Here is an 18,819-nt window from a genome sequence, read left to right as displayed (position 1 = left end):
ACCACGTTATATTCTGTCAACAATCGATAACTCCTCTGCTTCCGCTATCTCCGACACGAATCCTAAACTCCGATTAATACAACTAATAAAACAATTTAATTAACGTTCAATCTAATTTAGCGCCCGTAGTTTAAAACGTATGACGAAGACGAGCAGGAAGGCGGGATCTCGCTGATGAGTTAATCCAATCATAGCCCGTTGGAGGCATTGCCTCCTCTCACGTGACTTTTCTCCATTCTTTTCAATTACCCCCCACTCAAACTTGTCAAATGTGTTTTTGCACTAAATATTGTGAATGTGCTTTGTAACTAATACTTTTACAGAAAATGCTAAATGATCACGACTCAAAGATTGGAAAGACATCACATTTTCGGTATATCGTCCAGCGCTATCAGACTATGCTGGTTCGGTGCAGAGATTGTTTCAGCCAAGTCTAGCATAACGTACGTTACGTTATAACACGTGTTACAATAAAACGACGTTAGCATGACATCCCTTTGTATAATCAACTATAGAGTTTTGGGGGATAAAAATATTATTTAATACAATGTGAAGCATCTGACATTCAGAAGCTTACAATTTGATCTCTGCAATATCTATATATCACATATACGTTTCAAGTATATTCAAGTATACTTGAATGTCAATGTAAGCAGGAATACTAGACAATGTACAGTAGAAAACAATGTCACATGACTTTATAACATTATAATGCAATAATATTAGTACCCAAAAAGGGCTGACATTCTTTAACAGGCCCCTTAATGCACATACAAAAAACGTATAGCTGTGCACCACAAAATAAAACGTGAAAGCACACAGAGCACATTTGTCATCTTGATACAATCAATCTGCTGTTACTGATGACACCAATATTTTGCCTTTGGTACCTGACATCAGTGGACAAAAACGTCTAGTAAATCAGCATGTAAGTGTGGTTCCTCATTTACTCTCTAAACATTCGCAGACAAAATAGTGCGCTAATAGTTCTCTGCAAAAAAAAACCGAAATGGCTAAAATACAATAAATTCTGCTCAGCAAGTCACAAATCACAGAAATCTCTCTGCGAAACAAAGTGTTTCATTTTGGCAAGGAGTCATCCTTTAATGTCAACAACCTCATTACCACAGCCTATTTAATGCCAAGTCTCTGATGGGTAAACCAAACAAAAGGATGATTAAAAGGATGTTTGAGTGTCAGTCATCGAGTATAAATAGTTAAGGAAAGGGAAAGCGTCCATTTTGTTCCCCACAGAATGCAAGCATAGAGATGCCGTTTCATGTTCACTTGGGATCCTCGATGGTGCCTTTGCTGAGATCCGTCATTTTAGGGTACTTTACTTTCTTCTGATCCAACTCGTTCTGAGCCCACAGCAGTAGTTTGAGGAGTTTGGCAAGTTTAGGTGTCGACTCTCTGTTTTCGTAGTCCAGCACCGCCTGGTTTACTTCACTCCATACCTGTTATGCAGGACCACAGAATCATTTTCATTTGAAAAGATATCTTCACAGTAAAATTGACAACAGGCTGTGAGTAAATATCAGACTTAAAAAAGACTGTAGGCTAGAACAGGGGTTTTCCACTAGAGGGGGCAAACTGCCGTCTCTATAATCACATGACCTTTACACACCTTTCGGTTAGACATACATTGTGTAAATCCTGCACAATATTTAAATCATACAGATGCAGTGGTCCTAAAAGGTTAAAATACCCCAATCAGTATTTTCTTACGTTTGAAGCAACGCGTTACCTTCTGTCTCTGCATCATGTTAAGTAGGTCACCGAAGGGAGACTCCTCTGGGTTGTCAAATGCTAGGAGAGCTAGGGTCCGCTCCATCTCTGTCAGACACTCTCGGCTTTCCTCTCCCTGTTCAGCTAGCTGCGTCTGTGCAAACTCCAGCGCAGCCTCAGTTTCCCGCAGGCGTATCAGCTCGATCAGGTGTTGTTGCTGTGGTAGGAAAGCAGACAACGTTTACTTTTAATTTAAGCCCTTTTCACACAGAGATCCTGGAAAATGTGTCCAGGAATTTGTCCGGGGATCGTTAGACTTTGATCATACATACTGCCAGTGATTTTCTGGAATCTGTGCATGCATTCATCCCATAAAGATCCTGTAAAGACACGTGACGTAATATACTGCAATGTAATGTTATGTGAATTTTTTTAAGTAGTGAAAATAGGGTTGTTCACAGTGAAATATATTTTCTTGCAGTGTTTTTAGGTGGCTAAATAGCTCAACTATTATTACTGCCTTCCTTATTTAGTAGCAAATAAGGCCTTAATAATAAGGCCCTAAAATATATTGTTGCCTTTTGCAAATGACAAAGACGTCAATTTTAAAACAATTTTATTTATATATTTTATTGTTAAATGCAGAACAAAGAAGAGACCAGACTAAGCTAAGCTAAATATAAGATACATATAAAATGTCATATGAAAACAAATTGTTCAGGCCTGTTCGGTGCAAATTTACTTAATGAAAACATATAAAGTAATGCTGCGATATTAAAATTAGCCAGTATTTTTGCAACATAAATCAAGGATGAATGCAAGAGTCCTAAAGACAAATATAAATTTTACTGACGAACTAAAATTACTCGCTTTACTATATTTGAAGAGTTTGGTTTCAAGTTCTCAAAAAATTCTAAATTCATGTTTTTAATTATGTTAACATGTTTTTATTGTGTTGGTTAGCTGTATTGTTTGAGTTGTTATGGCTCAAATCAAAACAAACAAACTGGGATACTCTGTTATAAGATAAACTGTCATGAATTACACATTGGAACACGGGGAAAGATATTTGGAAAGAATCTCAGTAACCAAACAGATACCATCCCCCATTGACACTCATAGTATTTCTTTTTTAAATGGGGCAGTAAATGGGGGATGAGAACTGTTTGGTAACTAACATTCTTCCGAATATCTTCCTTTGCGTTCAATAAAACAAAAAAAATGTATACACGTTTGGAACAAACTGAGGGTGAATAAATGTCGACAGAATTTAAATTTTTGGGTGAACTATGTTTTAACAGAGTTATCTCATTTTGGAACCAAACTCTTCATTTGTTTTCATAGCGAAATTATTTACGATTTATTATAGATGTGCGTCATCATTAAAAAGATTTTACGGAATGGTTTCTGCCTTCTGTTCACGAAGAGTGCTTTCTGGGACTGGTCCTGTTGATGTCACTAGGTCCCCTTTCCGGAATCCCTTTTGGATCAATCTGGGATTTGTTTGTATTCACACAGAAGGCACTCTTTTTTTAATTTTTGTGCCATTTTCTGGGATCAGTGGTTTGTGTGAATGGGGTATCAGTAATACCTACCTCTGCTCTGTATGGCTGAATAACAGAAGAATGTCAATACAGTGTGTAAATGGTCTAAATTTACAGATGAATAATCTACTGGAAAATAACATAGCAGCCGTATTAATTCGCCATATAAGGTAAACGGTGAGTATACAAAATAAAAGTTCAAAAACGAACAACTGTAGATATTTTAATCGTACAATTGATTATTAAAATAACATTTAACAAATTAGACTCCATACAAAACGTCAAGATCTTTTTTTCTTTGTTACCTGAAGATGAAAGTACAGGTAGCGGTTAGTGTCCAGCAGCTCAGGGTGAAGACTGTTAATCAGTGCAATTGCCTCTTGTATCTGTCCTTTCAAGACCATCTCCCGAATCTTTATCCTCTCATCCAAGGAATCCAGATCAACACTTGGCTCAATGCCCGACTCCATCCTGAATTTCTCAGCCGCCTCTTTAAACCCCTCTAAATAAATTTTAAATAAAGAGTACAGTTCATTTACAGGCAGTTAGTAATAACAGAAAGAAGTTTAGTTGAATGCATACCGGTCACCAAATAATTCATAATGAGTCGATTCATATCTGCCCGCTGAATGTGAACATTATTGAGCTTTTCCATCCACTCCTCCCGTGTTATGTCCTCTGGCTTTTCAGCATAACTCATCATGAAGTGTTCTGCATTGACAAAGAACATGCAAAGATTTCTGTCATTCAACATACATTATACAACTTTTTAAACCATGGGTTGAGTCCAACTTACAAGCTAAATAAATTCAAAAGTTGAATGTGAAATCATTACTTTTGTCCATCTTCCCATTTATTTAATATAATTAAATAAACAGTGGTAGTAAATTGAATGTAAATGACACGCCTAATGAAAATAACTTTACCAGTTTGCAAATAGTTAAATCTTGTCAATGGCATTGGTAAAATAAGCAACGGAAAAAAATTAATAGGCTTACAACCTATGAGAAAATATAAACCAAGAACGTATTGGAAGCCCAAACACGATTACATTAGCGTTTACGATGACCGGAAGCTCTAATTTCAAAGGCCTGTATCATAACATTGAAGCCTGTGCCGATAGAAAAGAGACCGCGACAGATTTCATACGTAACAACAAATTTAAACGAGAAATAAATAAACAACACCAGTCTCTGAGCGTTCATGCAGGATGACACGTTATCCATACCCAAGAAAACGTTTTCGATAATACGAAAAATGTTAATTTCACCTGAATGTGTACACTTTCCCTGCTAGCAGCTCGGAGAAAGGCCGTAACCAGCTCTCGCGATATTTAAAGGAACTCGAGATTTCAACGATGGCTCACTTGGATTGGCTAGCGTGTATAAAAATGTTTTGATAAACACAAAACAACGGTAATCATAAATGCGTATCTACATTTTTAGATATAATTATTAAAAATGATTCTCGAGTATGTATTGTGTTTTCGCTTGCCCGTTCAGTATATTTGCGTTATTCTATGTTTTGACAATAAAACAGCGTACCTTCGATTAAACACGTTAACGTCCAAAAATGTCTCCGTTTATTTGATTCGTTTTCTGATTACGGAAACGGCGTCCCTCGTGTGTATCCGCCCATTTTCCTTTTCGAGATCGGCAGTGACGTCACCGCACGACTCTCAGTGAGCGATGAGCAGTGAGCAGAGACGGTGCTCGTGATCAGCGCAGAAATACTTATCTGATCACCGGAGTTAGATTTACTCCAGTTTGAAGGCCGTCTAGATATAGAAAATCACCCACGAAGAGCTGACGATCTGCCTTCCTACCTGCGTTTCTCCTGTAGAAGGTAAGAACTATATCAGTCGACGTAGCCAGAGACAAATCCTATCTGGGCGTCTCGACCCTGCTCTATGTGCACGCGGGATTACTGTTGTAGTAAGGTTCTTTCTGACCGGCGAACCAATATGGATGCTGAGCGCTAAACGATCAGATTAAAGGATCTACTTCTGTAAGCGATCAGTCTACACCGAGGTTTGACATCGGTCAGTTTTGAAACTCTTATCATCGTGCTGTCACTAACGCTTTGCGGTTATTTGCAGCATTTCTACTGCTGCTGAATCGCAAACAATGGTGTTTGCTAATCCTCTGATCCCCATGAGAAAGACGCTGCTGGTGTCGCTGACTGCTGTCCTGTATCTTGACATAAAAACAAGTGATGTGCTCTACACTAGCAATCTCATTATTACCATCAACGACGACTAGGAGGTTTTAACAGTCTATTGATAAGGAAGCATAGGCTGGAAACCAGTCGTTTTTTAAATGACCAGTGGTTTTGACGTCTTCATATATTGATTTGTGATTTCTTTTACAGTCAGATGCTTTATTGACATGGGGCCTACACTTTGTGTGACACATGACCACCATTCTCCGCTTTTACTTTCTTAGAGGTCAATGTGCAAAGTGGCTACATACTAGGAAATGTGTCTTATTTTGTGACATTAATAGTGGAACTGTTTTCCATTATTGAAGGGTGTAGGTTTGACCGAAATGACTTCTTCATTTACTGACCTGCATGTCATTTGACTTACTTTATTCTATGAACACAAAATGAAGAAAAAAGGAAGCTTCAGCAGGAAGTTTTGTAATACCATAAAAGCGAATGGGGTCCGAGGCTGTCAGGTTGTGCCAAGCATCTTATTTATGTCACCCAGAACATAGGAAAGAAAGTCATATGGGTGTGTGTAATAACATTAGTCACTTACTGATGAACTGTCACTTTAAATATGAATCTGGTTTGTTCTTTTGGTTGTTTTAGTATATGCTGGTATTGGTTCTCCAGAGATGACTTGCCATCAACAGTGTTTTTACATTTCATTTCAACATTCTTTTGTTGTTATTATCAGCAATTGCTAACTTTATCAAATCTCATGATTGAATGCTGGGTTCATTTGTTCCTACCCACTGTTCCAAAATACAGCAGAACTCTGATTCTCTCTCTCTCATAAAACTCAAGTCAGAACAAGCTTTATTGCAAGGTGTGCTTACACACACGAGGAATTTTTCTTGGTTACAGAAGCTTCCAGTACACAAGTAAGGTTACAAGACAAGTAACAATCAACAAAGGCAACGAAAGTACAGAATAAAAATAAAAGTTAAGCACACAAAGGTGAAAGTGCAGTGAGACATATTAAAATATACAAGTTATGAGTTTATATATGTGACTCCAAGTCCATAGTTAATTGACTTTTTCCGTCCCACAGCTGTGCCGAGATTGTTAAAGGTTTTGTTTTGTCAGTATTTCATGGGATGGATTAGAAGCTTCACCATACGGTGATAATCTCACTTCAAATTCAGCTTTATAAATTTGCAGTTTGTTAGTCCATCCAATGTGATGCATTCGTTGTATTTGAATTTTAAATATGAAAGTTACTAAGACGTGATATATAGAAATACACTATTCGAAATGATTCAACTGAAGCTGAAAGTAGCAAGAACAAAATGTTCGATATATATAAAACCGTAATAATGTGTCAAGTTCATTTTATATATCATAGAGAACTTGTCCAGGGGCCCATTCAGTAAGGAGGTTCAACCAACACAGTTAAAATGTGAACTCTTTAGTTGATCTACATTACATTTACATTATGCATTTGGCAGACGCTTTTATCCAAAGAGACTTGCATTGCATTGTCCTTTACATTTGTTCCTTAGTATGTGCAAAACCTGGGATCGAAAAACAATGAACTTGGCATTGCTAGCGCCAAGCTATAACCACTGAGCTGAAATGAAGCCCCTTTACTTGATGAAGGCCATTTACTTTATATTTTGATATCCACGGTATGTATGTATCTATGTTTTGTAGGTTCTGTGGCTAGCGGAATGGCCTCTAAATAGAAGTCTGATAATTCATATTTGTCAATAAAAACTACTAAAAACATTCAAACAACAAATGTTATGTACAAATAAAATGCTCTCATCATAAACAGAAAACGAATTTGCTAACTAAATTAGCCCTTCCACGCCATTCATACCAGAACTACTTATATCTTTCAATAATTTCCCAACTAGAACATAAAATCATCATACAGAATATTCTGTGAGAATATAACATCAATATTCGATGGAATAATGTCATTTTAGAGATTGAAATCTTAGTGAAAGGAATGCTTGAAATGAATATTTGATGCTTGTTATAGTTAGATTTTGAGACTTTAGCCTGGGTTTTGACAGGGACACAAATGTTAACATGCTGATCAATAACGCTAAAGCTAAATGTAGATAAAAACGTTATGGTTCATAAAATAATCGAATGGTTAGAGACTTATAGCGAACAGGAAACAGATTGACAGATACAAATACTTCAAAGTTGCTGCATTTTGTTTACTGTTGTGTGTCTATTACCTGTTCTGCGACTCTACACCATTGTTGTTAAAATGAGCCTATTAGAGGATATAGCAGCAAAAGATCAATTAAATAAATGTTCCAGGAAGCGCTTGTGATGCGATTCTGTTGTGTAGACAACCGAAATAGTCAAATGTTTTAACGGTAAATGGTTATTATGTTGTATCGCGTCCGGATGAAACAAAGCAAAGGTCTGGTTCTTTACTGTGGTTTCGCCAATTTAGGATGACTGACATAGCATTTTACCTCCACTTTAAGATTTGCCATGGAAACGGCACCAAAAAAAGCAACATGGCGGCAGAAAGTGATTGAGAGCACGTACACGCTCTGCATACAGTGGAGTGGATTTACGAATGTGCTGAAAATGACTTAAGTTTAAATTAATAAATAGATAAATGTACCATTAAACAAACACATTTATCAGTAAATTAATGAATGAATAAATGAATGAAACAAAATAAAAGAGAAATCATTTTAAAATAAGTATGCTGTCACTTCCCATCAGTGCTCTAGTGGTGAGACTTAGACGTCATGGTGTATATGACACTTGTTAGGGTGTCAGACTTTCGTGTCATATGGTTCGAACCGTGCTCGGAGCAGATTTGGGTAGGAAATCTAGGAATGGCTACACCTCTAAATTAATTGTTTATTACCTTTAACGCTTCATTTCTGCATTCATGTCTGTATTTATTATTATTTTTTATTCATGCACTTTATTTACACACTTATTTCTCATCCTCCATAGACAGCTAGCATTTGGGAGAAAATGTAATGGAAGAATATGCTATGATATAATACATGGCCACTATGGCTGATTTAAATGATGTAATGATGGATGAGATAAATTTCGATATATCTTATTATTCGCTGTAAAGAAAGAGTTTTATTTGAAATGCACCAGGAAACAAAAAAATTCCACTCGGGTCCTAAATTGCTCTCCTGAAACTAAGGTACAACCCATTTGAATTAATTCAGCCTCTTCGCATACAGGATCCTCTACAAAAGCACATATGAGATTTTAGTCGCAGAGATGATCTCAAAATGTGTGCCATTAATGAATGAGGTACACCGCTTTAAAAAGGGGAGGATATCGAAAGAAAATCTGGGTTGCCAAAGAAAACCTGCTCCTGACCGGGTTAGGTTCACAGAGTAAGTTACTATAGTGACTGACTCTTGAGTATAAGTTACCTCTCTTTTAGAAACAGGCTTGAGTTACCCATCTTTCTCGGGTTTGACATTCCCCCGCTTTCTGAAATGAAAAACCCAGAGTTTCCCTCATTTCAGAGTTAATATACTCAGTTTTCCCTGAAAACTTTTATAGTAGCCTATATAGATTACATAAAGCTAGCTTTTTATATATTAACTTTTTTCTCTTGTTTCTATGGTTGTGTATTGGTTGCTATCAATGAATTACTAAGCCCTTTAAAAGAAGTACTTTGATTTGGGAGACCACCACATGAGCTCAGTTCACACGATATGTGGGCAGTGTGTTGTGTCACACTATATTTAACACACTGTCTGATCTGACTGCCATGCAATTTAACTGCCAGAATGAAGCTTGAGCAGTTTATCAACAATGACACACTTTCTGAATCATCAGAGTAGAGCCCGACCGATATATCGGCCGGCCGATATTATCGGCCGATATGAGCTAATGGCATTTAAATCGGCATCGGCGTTTATAACGGCCGATAAAACATGAGAAACAGAGTCTCATGCTTCACTCATGTTCACTCAAGCTCTCTAACAGGTTCCAAGGCAGAGATGTTGTGCTTCCTGTATTACAACCTGCCACTTCTCAACTGGCAGTACTAAGGAGCACCCTGTTCAAGACATTTTTCAAAACACTGTTCAAATATTAAAGTTCAGAGGTAAACAGAGTAAAAGTCTAAAAGTATAATTTGTAAAAAGTAGTTAAGGAGGAAAACCTCTTGCCTGTGTGCTGTATATATTGAGAACATTCTACATTGTTTTAATTATATTTTGGTATTATTTATTTATTTTATATTTTATATTTATTTATTGTATATGTAGCTATACATTTAACTTATTTTAATTTTATTATGGTTTTGTGGAATATTTAATTTGTTTGGTATAGCTCTTTTACTTTAAAAGTGTTAAATGTTTAAAACCAGACTGTTTTGTGATCATTGAAAAATATATACTTTAGATGTGCAATTGTTTAGTCATTGAGACTGTAATCTAAGGCTTTTTTTTAACATCCCTTCTGGAAAATGGTTTATACAGCCCACATACCTAGAACAGGCAGATATTTTGCTATTGAATGTTGTGTAAGTGCAGTTTATAGGAAATGGGTCTAATATCCAGTTTATTTTCAAAATCAAAATATCGGCTTATAAATCGGCTCTTTTCAAGTTAATATCGGCATCGGCCCCCAAAAATCCATATCGGTCGGGCTCTACATCAGAGTAGTGCTGTCAGCCTCTCCGAGTGCGTTTACACGATAAAAAAAGCTTTTTCCTTAGCGTTTTTGTAAAGTTTCACGTACACATGACAGCGCTATCAAAACGATCTTCATTTACATGGATACATGGACCGCATGCCTGCAGACTGAACGTGCAATGCACATGTATGACGTCATTGTTTTCGCAAAACGTCGCCTTCGACGTTAACATGGAAACTATAATGTGATAAGTGTGTTATTTATTATATTCATACAGTGTGTAGTATCATTGAACAACCTCCTTCTGTTGACTTGCTAGTTTACGTTTTAATTGGTAAGATCAGTCTTTCCATCAGTTTCTAGTTTCTTCCCTTGATGTGCCTTTCTGGTCCTAAATAAGTCTGTTTAGAGACAAATATTCACATTAGAGTTGTGTTAGACCAAGTGACTTGACTGGCAACCTTTTACAACAAAATTGCTCTGAAGTCTTAGTAACAGCTTCAGTGGTTCTACGACGGCTGCTGGTAAACGTGTTTTGTTACCATGTTTCATTATAGATTCCTCTCAAATTGTTGTCATCTATTGCATCAGCAATTGTGTTATAAAAAAAAACACAAACATGTTGATCATAATGGAATTTCGTTCATGTCATTTGGCTGGATTTATTAGATCTGGATCTGTGGCAACCATTGTGGGCGTGTGTTTACATTACATGCGTGTCACAACCTGTATGTATTTGTTAATGCTCAACAGAATCTTTCCAAACATGCCCCTCTCGCTAATGCCATTTTATCCCTCCACAAACAGACCACAACAGCATCGCTTCACCTGCTGAAGCAGATGGAGAAAAGATGAAAAACGTGTGACGTTTGTTTGAACACAAACCGAGAGAGCAAGAGGAGAGCTCTATACAACACAAACGTGTATAGGAAACACTTGTTGTTAGCACTCGGTGATATTTGGTCATCTGTGGAGACTTTTGCCAACACCCTTAGTGCATGTGGCCGGTAAAGATTTAGCTAGGCCATATGGTGGTGTAGAAACATGGTGGATCGTGGGGGGTTGGCTGAGATGGATGTAGTGTTGTGGTAAGACTGCATTGCAGAGCTCTGCCCTTAGGGCTGTCACGTCAGCCAAATTTAAGTCTTATTTGCTACTCATGAAAACCAGACTAGTAGTCAACTCTGACAAAGCATTGAAGCAATAGATCCATGTGCTTATAGGTCTGAATCACACACTTCCGTTACTTACATACTGTATATGATAAATAGTAATAAGAAGCAAACTAAGGTTGTGGCGGTGATGAGATTCACACGCGAAAAGTTGTACTTCCGTTGGCGCAACTCTCTCTGGCTCTGCCTAAGGCGGGCTTCTCTTACAGATTTGCAAAACATTTTTAAATATCAATAAAAAATAGCAGAATGATAGCATGTCCATTAAATTTTCATTTAGCAGATGATTTTATCCAGAGCGACTTACAGAGAGTTTATACAACCATTAAACCATGTTATGCGACTGAAATGTAAATTTTTCTCTCGTTGAGTCCAAACTTCAAGTTGCGTACCGCCACCTACTGTGATGGCTTGTGAAGAGAAACATCTGCATTTCTCTAATTTATTTATATTCACGCACCGTTCCTAATAAATCTACAGTCTCCACTTTTCTTGCATTTAGGCCATCCTATAAGATAATTCTTAATGTGAATTCCTTGCTCCTTATCTCTCCAAATGTTCTGTCCAAACATACAGTGTCACCTCTTTTAAAAAATTAGCATGACTTTTTCATACGCCAAATTTCAAAGCTCGTTTGCAAATATTCCTTTATTTAATTTCCTGAAAAAACACCTCATGGGAGCATAAAAACGTTTTGCTATAGATGGGATTTTTCCATCGCATGTTGGGCGTTTTTTCAACTTGCAATTTCAGTTTGCGCAATTTGAAGGGCAGTGAAAACGCTTCTGTAGTTTGGGCTATTAAACTCGGCATGAAATCAAATCTGAAAAATCTTGTATCAAACCTCAATGCCTCATAGTGAATCGAACTTCGAGGAATGATTGGAGTGTGTGTGATTGAGGTTCCCGTTTAAAAAGCACACAGGATTTGAGAAGTGACAAAAATAACCGTTCACCTATTCAGACGCTCCGCTAATACTAATCTGCTAATACTCACTGACAAGCTGCACGATTAGCCTGGAATGGAGGCAAAACTCTCTCCGCCATCACACGGGACGCTCGTGGGATGAAGAGGGACAAAAGAGAATTTACCAATTCTAAAAGATACTTAAGTCTGCACTTAAAGGGATTTTTGTCCGACAAACTGATAATTGTATGTCTTTTTCTTACTCAGGGAAGCCATTTTAGGGCTCCAGATCAACTTTCTCTACTAGGAGCACTGTGGCCCCTGACTGATTTTTTTTAGGAGCCCCAGCAGAATATTTAAAATAAAAACTATAAACCTGCATTAGTTTGGATTAATGGGTTAATAAACTTTGCTGCATACCTAGTCCTTACTGCTGATCCTCCCTGTGTGTATGACAGTATCACCCTCCTCTTCCCTATAGTACAAAAACAATAAACTCTCATGCAGTAGATCTCGATGCATTTTTTGTGTAGTTGATTACCAGGTATAAGTGTATACATTGTATGTTGTAATCACAATGCATGCTATGCAGTAGTATGCACTTATGCATTCAGGCGATTTATTCAGAAAATGTACAGTGTTTCTGTACCATAACCTTGCAATTCCTTATTTAACAACTTTCAGGTTCATACAGTTAACAAAGACCTTCTAAAAACATTCTCCACTTTTGCACACAATTTGCGGGCAAGATTGCTTCTCAAATAAAGAACCGTGCATTTTGACATTCTGTTCAGTTCACTCAAACCTTACTCTTAAGTTGTTCCAAACCTGCATAAATTACTTTGTTCTGTTAAACACAAAGAAAGATATTTGGAGGAATGTTACTAACTGACAGTTCTGGGACATCATTCACTACAATAGTTGGAAAAACTACAATGGTAGTCACTGAATTGTTTGCTTTTCTAAATTCTTCAAAATATCTTATTTTGTGTTCAACAAAACAAAGAAAATACAATACATTTTCCAATTAAGGTAGTCAATGATGTTCCAAAACTTTTTTCTAAAACCCTCAAGTTGGAACAATGATGACAGAATGTCCTTTTTGGGTGAATTATCCCTTTAATACCCTCTTTAAAATAAAGGTGCTTGAAAGGTTGTTCACGGCGATGCCATAGAAGAACCATTTTTGGTTCCACAAAGAATCATTCAGTAAGAGGTTCATCTCTTTGTTGAGGCTCTTCGGATGTTAAAGGTTCTTTATGGAACTATTTAGACAAAAAAGGTCTTTCTATGGAACCATTTAGACAAAAAAGGTCTTTCTATGGAACCATTTAGACAAAACAAATTCATCTATGGCATCATGAAGCACCTTTATTTGTGTCTGTTTATTAATATCTGTTGAATACTAGGATAAACATGCAGAAACTCGGATGACACCACACGGCAAACAGTGCCACACCCAAAAGAAAACCAGCATCCCTCCCATCCTCATATAGACGGTTTCAAAGTGACAAAATAAACAAACGTCAATGCACGTGCGCGTGTTTGTGCACTACCATTAACTTCTGGTACACATTCACAAGCAATAGAGTGCTTGTAGATTGTTTCTGATAAAAAGCTAAAGAAACCGAGAAGAACAGTTACTTGGCTAAACTTCAAGATTTTGAATTTAGACTGCAATACCAAGATCAACCAATAGATGTCAATGTACCATACGGCTTCTTACCCATATAGTGGACTATTTACCATTCGCTGTATAGGGAATAGTGAGTGAGTAAATTCAGATGCAGCTTATATATCAGTCTGTACATAACAGCAGATAGCAACTAGGCGTAAATGTAACCCTATGTAGCACTCCAAACAGGAGTGACATCATTCTGCTGTGTGAACAGGGGTACAGAACGCATTTATAATATCTTTCTCTCTATTTTTTTCTTTTAGAGAGTTGGTGGTTGAGAGGTGTGAGGGGCGTGTGTGTGCGCGAGAATTTGTGTGTGTGTGTGTGTGTGACTAATGGCAGAACAACAGAGACAGCGTGCACTTTCCACATCAGGAGAGTCACTATACCAGGTATTGGGAGTTGATAAGAGCACAGCGCAAGACGACATCAAAAAATCTTACAGGTAAAATAATCTTTTGATTGAAAAGTCTTTTGGTTGTTGATAAATCAGCTTTTTCCATCATTTGCAATAGATAATCGTAGATAAAATAGTCTGAATCTATTCAGTGTTGATTTTATTTATCACTTATTACCAATTGAACCTGTATAGTCTACACACAGTATATAACTACATATACAATTTGAAATTTGCAAGTTGTTCGGCTATTGTGAATCTCCGGTTTAATCCACAAGAGGATTCATTGCCTTAACTTGCCTCATTGCCTTCATTGAACAAGAAGATTTTCTTCTCTTTTGGTTTGCAGAAAACTAGCTCTAAAATTCCATCCAGACAAGAATCCTGACAACCCAGAAGCGGCGGATAAGTTTAAAGAAATAAACAACGCTCATTCCATTTTGTCGGATCCCACAAAGCGCAACATCTACGACAAATATGGATCTCTCGGCCTCTACGTGGCAGAACAGTTCGGAGAGGAGAATGTGAACACATACTTTGTATTGTCCAGCTGGTGGGCCAAGGTACAATATTATCACACACACAGTTCCAAACACCAAGCGTATGAATGAAACATGCAGATGTTTCATTGATGTTTTTGTCTTTCGACAGGCCTTGTTTATATTCTGTGGTGTGGCCACCGGCTGTTACTTCTGCTGCTGTCTTTGCTGCTGTTGTAACTGCTGCTGTGGGAAATGTAAACCTCATCCTCCTCACTCAGACGAGCCCGATTTTTACGTGTCACCTGAAGATTTAGAGGCTCAGATGCAGTCTGATGAGAGAGGTGAGACGCTTGAACACAAACCGTCCATATGTTACTGTATAATACATGTAATGAACATCACAATAAACACCCTGCTCACTTATCCGACCCCATTTGTTCCTGATTCCATTTTTGTTTCCTGTAGATGGCAGCAGCCCCATTGTGATGCAGCCCTCCTCGGCGGCCACCGAGACCACTCAGCTGACCTCAGACTCTCACCAGTCCACCTACCGGACAGATGCGAGCTATTAAAGTAACCTCCCTCTGTCATTCTCTCTCTCACATGCACGGGACCACCATGCCAGAAGAGGGCACTGTGGGGAATGAGTGTTGAGGGAGAGACAGACAGGGGAAATAAAGGGTTGTTGCTAGAACGGATACAGCTACGGACGGAAGTGATGCAAAATCTCGTCATAATATTACAATAAATTACATTAGCTAATACCTACACCTACCCCAACCCATAAACCGAACCTTATTAATTAACTGTTGTCATTGTGACAAAACGTATACGGTATTGAAGTGAGCATGCCCAGTGGAGGTAGTGGTATCCATTCTAGCCGAAACCGAAATAAATGGTAGTTGTGCAGATCTTCTGCTGTATGATTGAAATTGTTAGTTTTATTTGCCTTTTATCTCTTATCAACCCCAAGTCCACTGTTACAATTTAATCCCCACATGCACACACAAGACATTTGGTGTCATTACAGTCTTCCCGGTGTGATCTTGTAAAAAGGACGGTTTATATTGTGTGGAATGGCTCTGTATCTGGAACACAAGCTGACTAATGACTTGCATTAGATTTGAGACGCAAATTTGCTAAATGTTTAATAATTATTTGAACAATCACTTGTCATTACTACGTTTTTGTTTAGATAACTATTGTTTAGAAGAAATATATGGTCATATTTTGAACTTTTAGTTTAGATTGTCTTTAGCTGGCATTGCTAGCCGATCTAAAGGAACAGTTCACTCAAAAGTGTAAATGATGTCATCATTTATTCACCGTCAAATTGTTACAAATCTGTATAAATGTCTTATTTCTGCTGAACACAGAGAAGGATTCTTCTTACCAGACAGTTCTTGGCCACCATTGACTACCATAGTATGAAAATTGATTTATAAATTTCTCTGTTGAACACAAAAGAAGATATTTTGAAGAATGTATTAAACCAAAGTATTCTGGGGCACTTTTGTCTACCATTGTCATTTTTTCTACTATGGTAGTCAATGGTGGCCAAGAACTGTTTGGTCACAAGCATTCATCCAAATATCTTTCTCAATGTTCATCAGAACGAACAAATTTACACCGTTTTGGAACAACTTGAGAGCGACTAAGTGATGACATCATTTTTATTTTGGGCTCAACTGTCCCTTTAAAAACTTAACGCTCGGGGATGTCACACATACTAACTTGTGTGTCTTTCCATGCCTTTATTGGGATATGGGCACAAACCTCCTAAACTCATCATGAACATGCTGTCTGTTTTAACATTCCATTAATGTCTGAAGAGTGTTCGATGGATGTTATGTTAAAACAAACATCTACAAACGTTTTGAATAGTTTCATATATTTAATTTCATGGCCACGTATCCTGTGAATTTCTTTCCCTGTGGTTTGCAGTCATGTGCCGTATGTTTTTTGTGAAACATTGTCTGTGTGAATGCCATCCGGTAGGCATGTACAGTTCAGTTGTATCCCCGCCTAGCTGTGTTTAGTGTGTGTGTGATGATTTGGTAAAAACACAGGCTGTGCATGGTTATCACACTATTAAAAAGCCCGTATTCAGACCGTGGGATTTAATATGAGCCTAGGAGGATTGTGGGTTAAGTGAACCATATGTACAAACTATGGCTTTCAGTCAATAGATTTTTATAGCTTTTGGTTAGTCATTTTTAAACAATGTTCCTTCTGAGAAAACACTTGTGTTTTAGTTTTGGAACATCTTTGTTTTTTAAACGTGGAAGTGGACATTCTTGCCCAGTGTACTGCTGTATTTTGTTTTGCTTGTAACTGTACCCATAGTTTTACCTTTTTGCCTCGTGCCAGTGATTTAATCAGGTGAACAGGATATTTTACTCCATTTTACCCCAGTATTATTGCTGTTTCTGCCAGAGGATATAATCTTGAATGTGTTCTTCACTACTCCACAAATGTCATGCCTGTTTGTTTTTTCTTCGTAACGGTTACAGCATATGGCTTCCTAGTAGAAAATGTTTTTGTCAATGTGTATTCAGCCCCATTTTGCTGAAACGTTGCAGAACACTGAAACATTTTAGACCTTGTATACTATGTGACTGCACTGAGAGAACACTGAGCTCTAAACTTCCTGACTGTGTCATCTTTGTTTTGTATTTAAGTATCCGTCACATCTTTATGCTGTATTTGTTTTGTAGCTCTAAATGTTACCACATGTATGTGCGTTTGAAAGGGGATGTGTAGAAACTTAATCTAAATTGTGTATATGTTTATTTAGTTTCACGTGGTGTATATGGGGATATTTCATAGATATCTTAATGTTTCTTTTAGACTTTTTCTTTTTTATTTATGATCTAAACATTAGGCAGATTTGTTAGTTTGCTTGTTTGAACGGCTTCATTACATGTAACGCTTCAAGATATTATTTCTCAACGCTATAATCCACATAATGGTCTTTTGTTTAAATGACTACACTGGTTCTTTCAGGCAGACACTTGTTTCCACTTCTTTCATGATTATCAGTGTTGAAACATTGCTCAGACTTCCTCCCAATCCAGAAGTATTGCATGGATTGTGAAGTGTCACATCGAAACTAAATCATGCCAGATCTACATGTTCTCTGAAGTTAACGTAATATTCATGTAAAAATCGTGATGAGAACAATATAAAAAAAATCTGTTTCTAATAAATGACATAGTTAAAAATACATGTAAGTGAATATGGCTATTGTGCAGAATGTCTTTTGCACATTCTGGGTAAATAGTCGGATATTGTCGTAGCGTAAATTTATTGTCTGAGAAAAGTAACATGGATAGTTGATCTGAATCACAGTTGTACAATAAATGTTGAGAAAGCTGAATATTGTGATGTTTGTGTGTGTGTTTACAAAATGATCTAATTTAGATCTAATGATCGAAATAAGTACTTTTATATGCACACAGGGAAGTAAAAGTACAGAAAAATTGTGAAATAAAATATAAACAAATATTGCTATGAAAAATTTAAAATGGCTACTGTAATAGAAATAGAACAAGTAAAAGTATTTAAATAGCACCCGAGTCAAATAATGTTGCTTAATTGTTAGTGATTCACGTAACACAAAGGTCATTCGTTTGAGCCCCAAGTAATACACAAAACTAAAATACAAAAAACTTTATATGTTGCACAGGCATAAATAAATATATATATTTAAGCACGCTTCGTGTCCTGAGATTGTAGACATGAATTATTGGAGTAACAGTATCCATAGCATCATCTCTGTTTCCCAGCATTCCAGTGGCTGCCCGATAAGGGCACAGCTGATTAAATGGGGGGAGTCCCTGAGAGTCAACAAGAAACCAGACACCTTCCCTTTCTGGTACACACACACATACACATATATTTCCAGCCACAAACTAACAAGGCTTTCGAGGCCCCATTGCCCAGATCAAGCATGGGCAGATCCACCGCCCTGTGCCTCAAGAGATTAGAAAATCGTATAAGAAAATAGCAAGGAGAGACGGCACAGAGATATGAAGAGGGTCAGAGCTGACCAACAAATCCTAGTGGCTTTACATATTACCCTCTCAGTTTTGCAGTAAGTGTGGGG

General features: G+C 37.3%; 2 protein-coding genes across 8 annotated transcripts; one reads left to right on the top strand and one right to left on the bottom strand.

Moving 5' to 3' along the window:
• Window positions 1–242: 242 nt before the first annotated feature.
• On the bottom strand, window positions 243–5,470 carry gid8b (GID complex subunit 8 homolog b). Of its 5 annotated transcripts, none has more exons than XM_079478222.1 (5): window positions 4,543–4,894; window positions 3,855–3,983; window positions 3,578–3,774; window positions 1,748–1,945; window positions 243–1,457 (listed from the first exon to the last, which is right to left on the bottom strand). In XM_079478222.1, the coding sequence occupies exons 2-5, from the start codon at window positions 3,973–3,975 to the stop codon at window positions 1,284–1,286; spliced, it is 690 nt and encodes a 229-aa protein (XP_079334348.1). In that variant the 5' UTR covers window positions 3,976–3,983; window positions 4,543–4,894; the 3' UTR covers window positions 243–1,283. The 5 variants fall into 5 exon arrangements, with proteins under 5 accessions (XP_079334348.1, XP_079334349.1, XP_079334351.1 ...); XM_079478223.1 differs by having other exon boundaries at window positions 521–1,457; window positions 4,817–4,977; XM_079478225.1 differs by lacking the exon at window positions 4,543–4,894 and adding an exon at window positions 5,098–5,470 and having other exon boundaries at window positions 522–1,457.
• Window positions 4,939–18,088, top strand: dnajc5ab (DnaJ (Hsp40) homolog, subfamily C, member 5ab). Of its 3 annotated transcripts, none has more exons than XR_013787856.1 (6): window positions 4,946–5,117; window positions 14,096–14,277; window positions 14,579–14,792; window positions 14,881–15,052; window positions 15,177–16,110; window positions 16,274–18,088. XR_013787856.1 is itself a non-coding variant. In XM_079478226.1 (5 exons), the coding sequence occupies exons 2-5, from the start codon at window positions 14,168–14,170 to the stop codon at window positions 15,281–15,283; spliced, it is 603 nt and encodes a 200-aa protein (XP_079334352.1). In that variant the 5' UTR covers window positions 4,939–5,117; window positions 14,096–14,167; the 3' UTR covers window positions 15,284–18,088. The 3 variants fall into 3 exon arrangements, 1 of the variants encoding a protein (XP_079334352.1); XR_013787857.1 differs by having other exon boundaries at window positions 4,953–5,117; window positions 15,177–15,683; XM_079478226.1 differs by having other exon boundaries at window positions 4,939–5,117; window positions 15,177–18,088.
• The last annotated feature ends 731 nt before the right edge of the window (window positions 18,089–18,819 follow it).

Source organism: Barbatula barbatula (genome assembly GCF_947034865.1).
Source record: "Barbatula barbatula genome assembly, chromosome: 17".
Taxonomy (NCBI): Eukaryota; Metazoa; Chordata; class Actinopteri; order Cypriniformes; family Nemacheilidae; genus Barbatula; species Barbatula barbatula.
The sequence above is the reverse complement of the archived record's forward strand: the minus strand, read 5'-3'. Positions and strand labels throughout refer to the sequence as shown.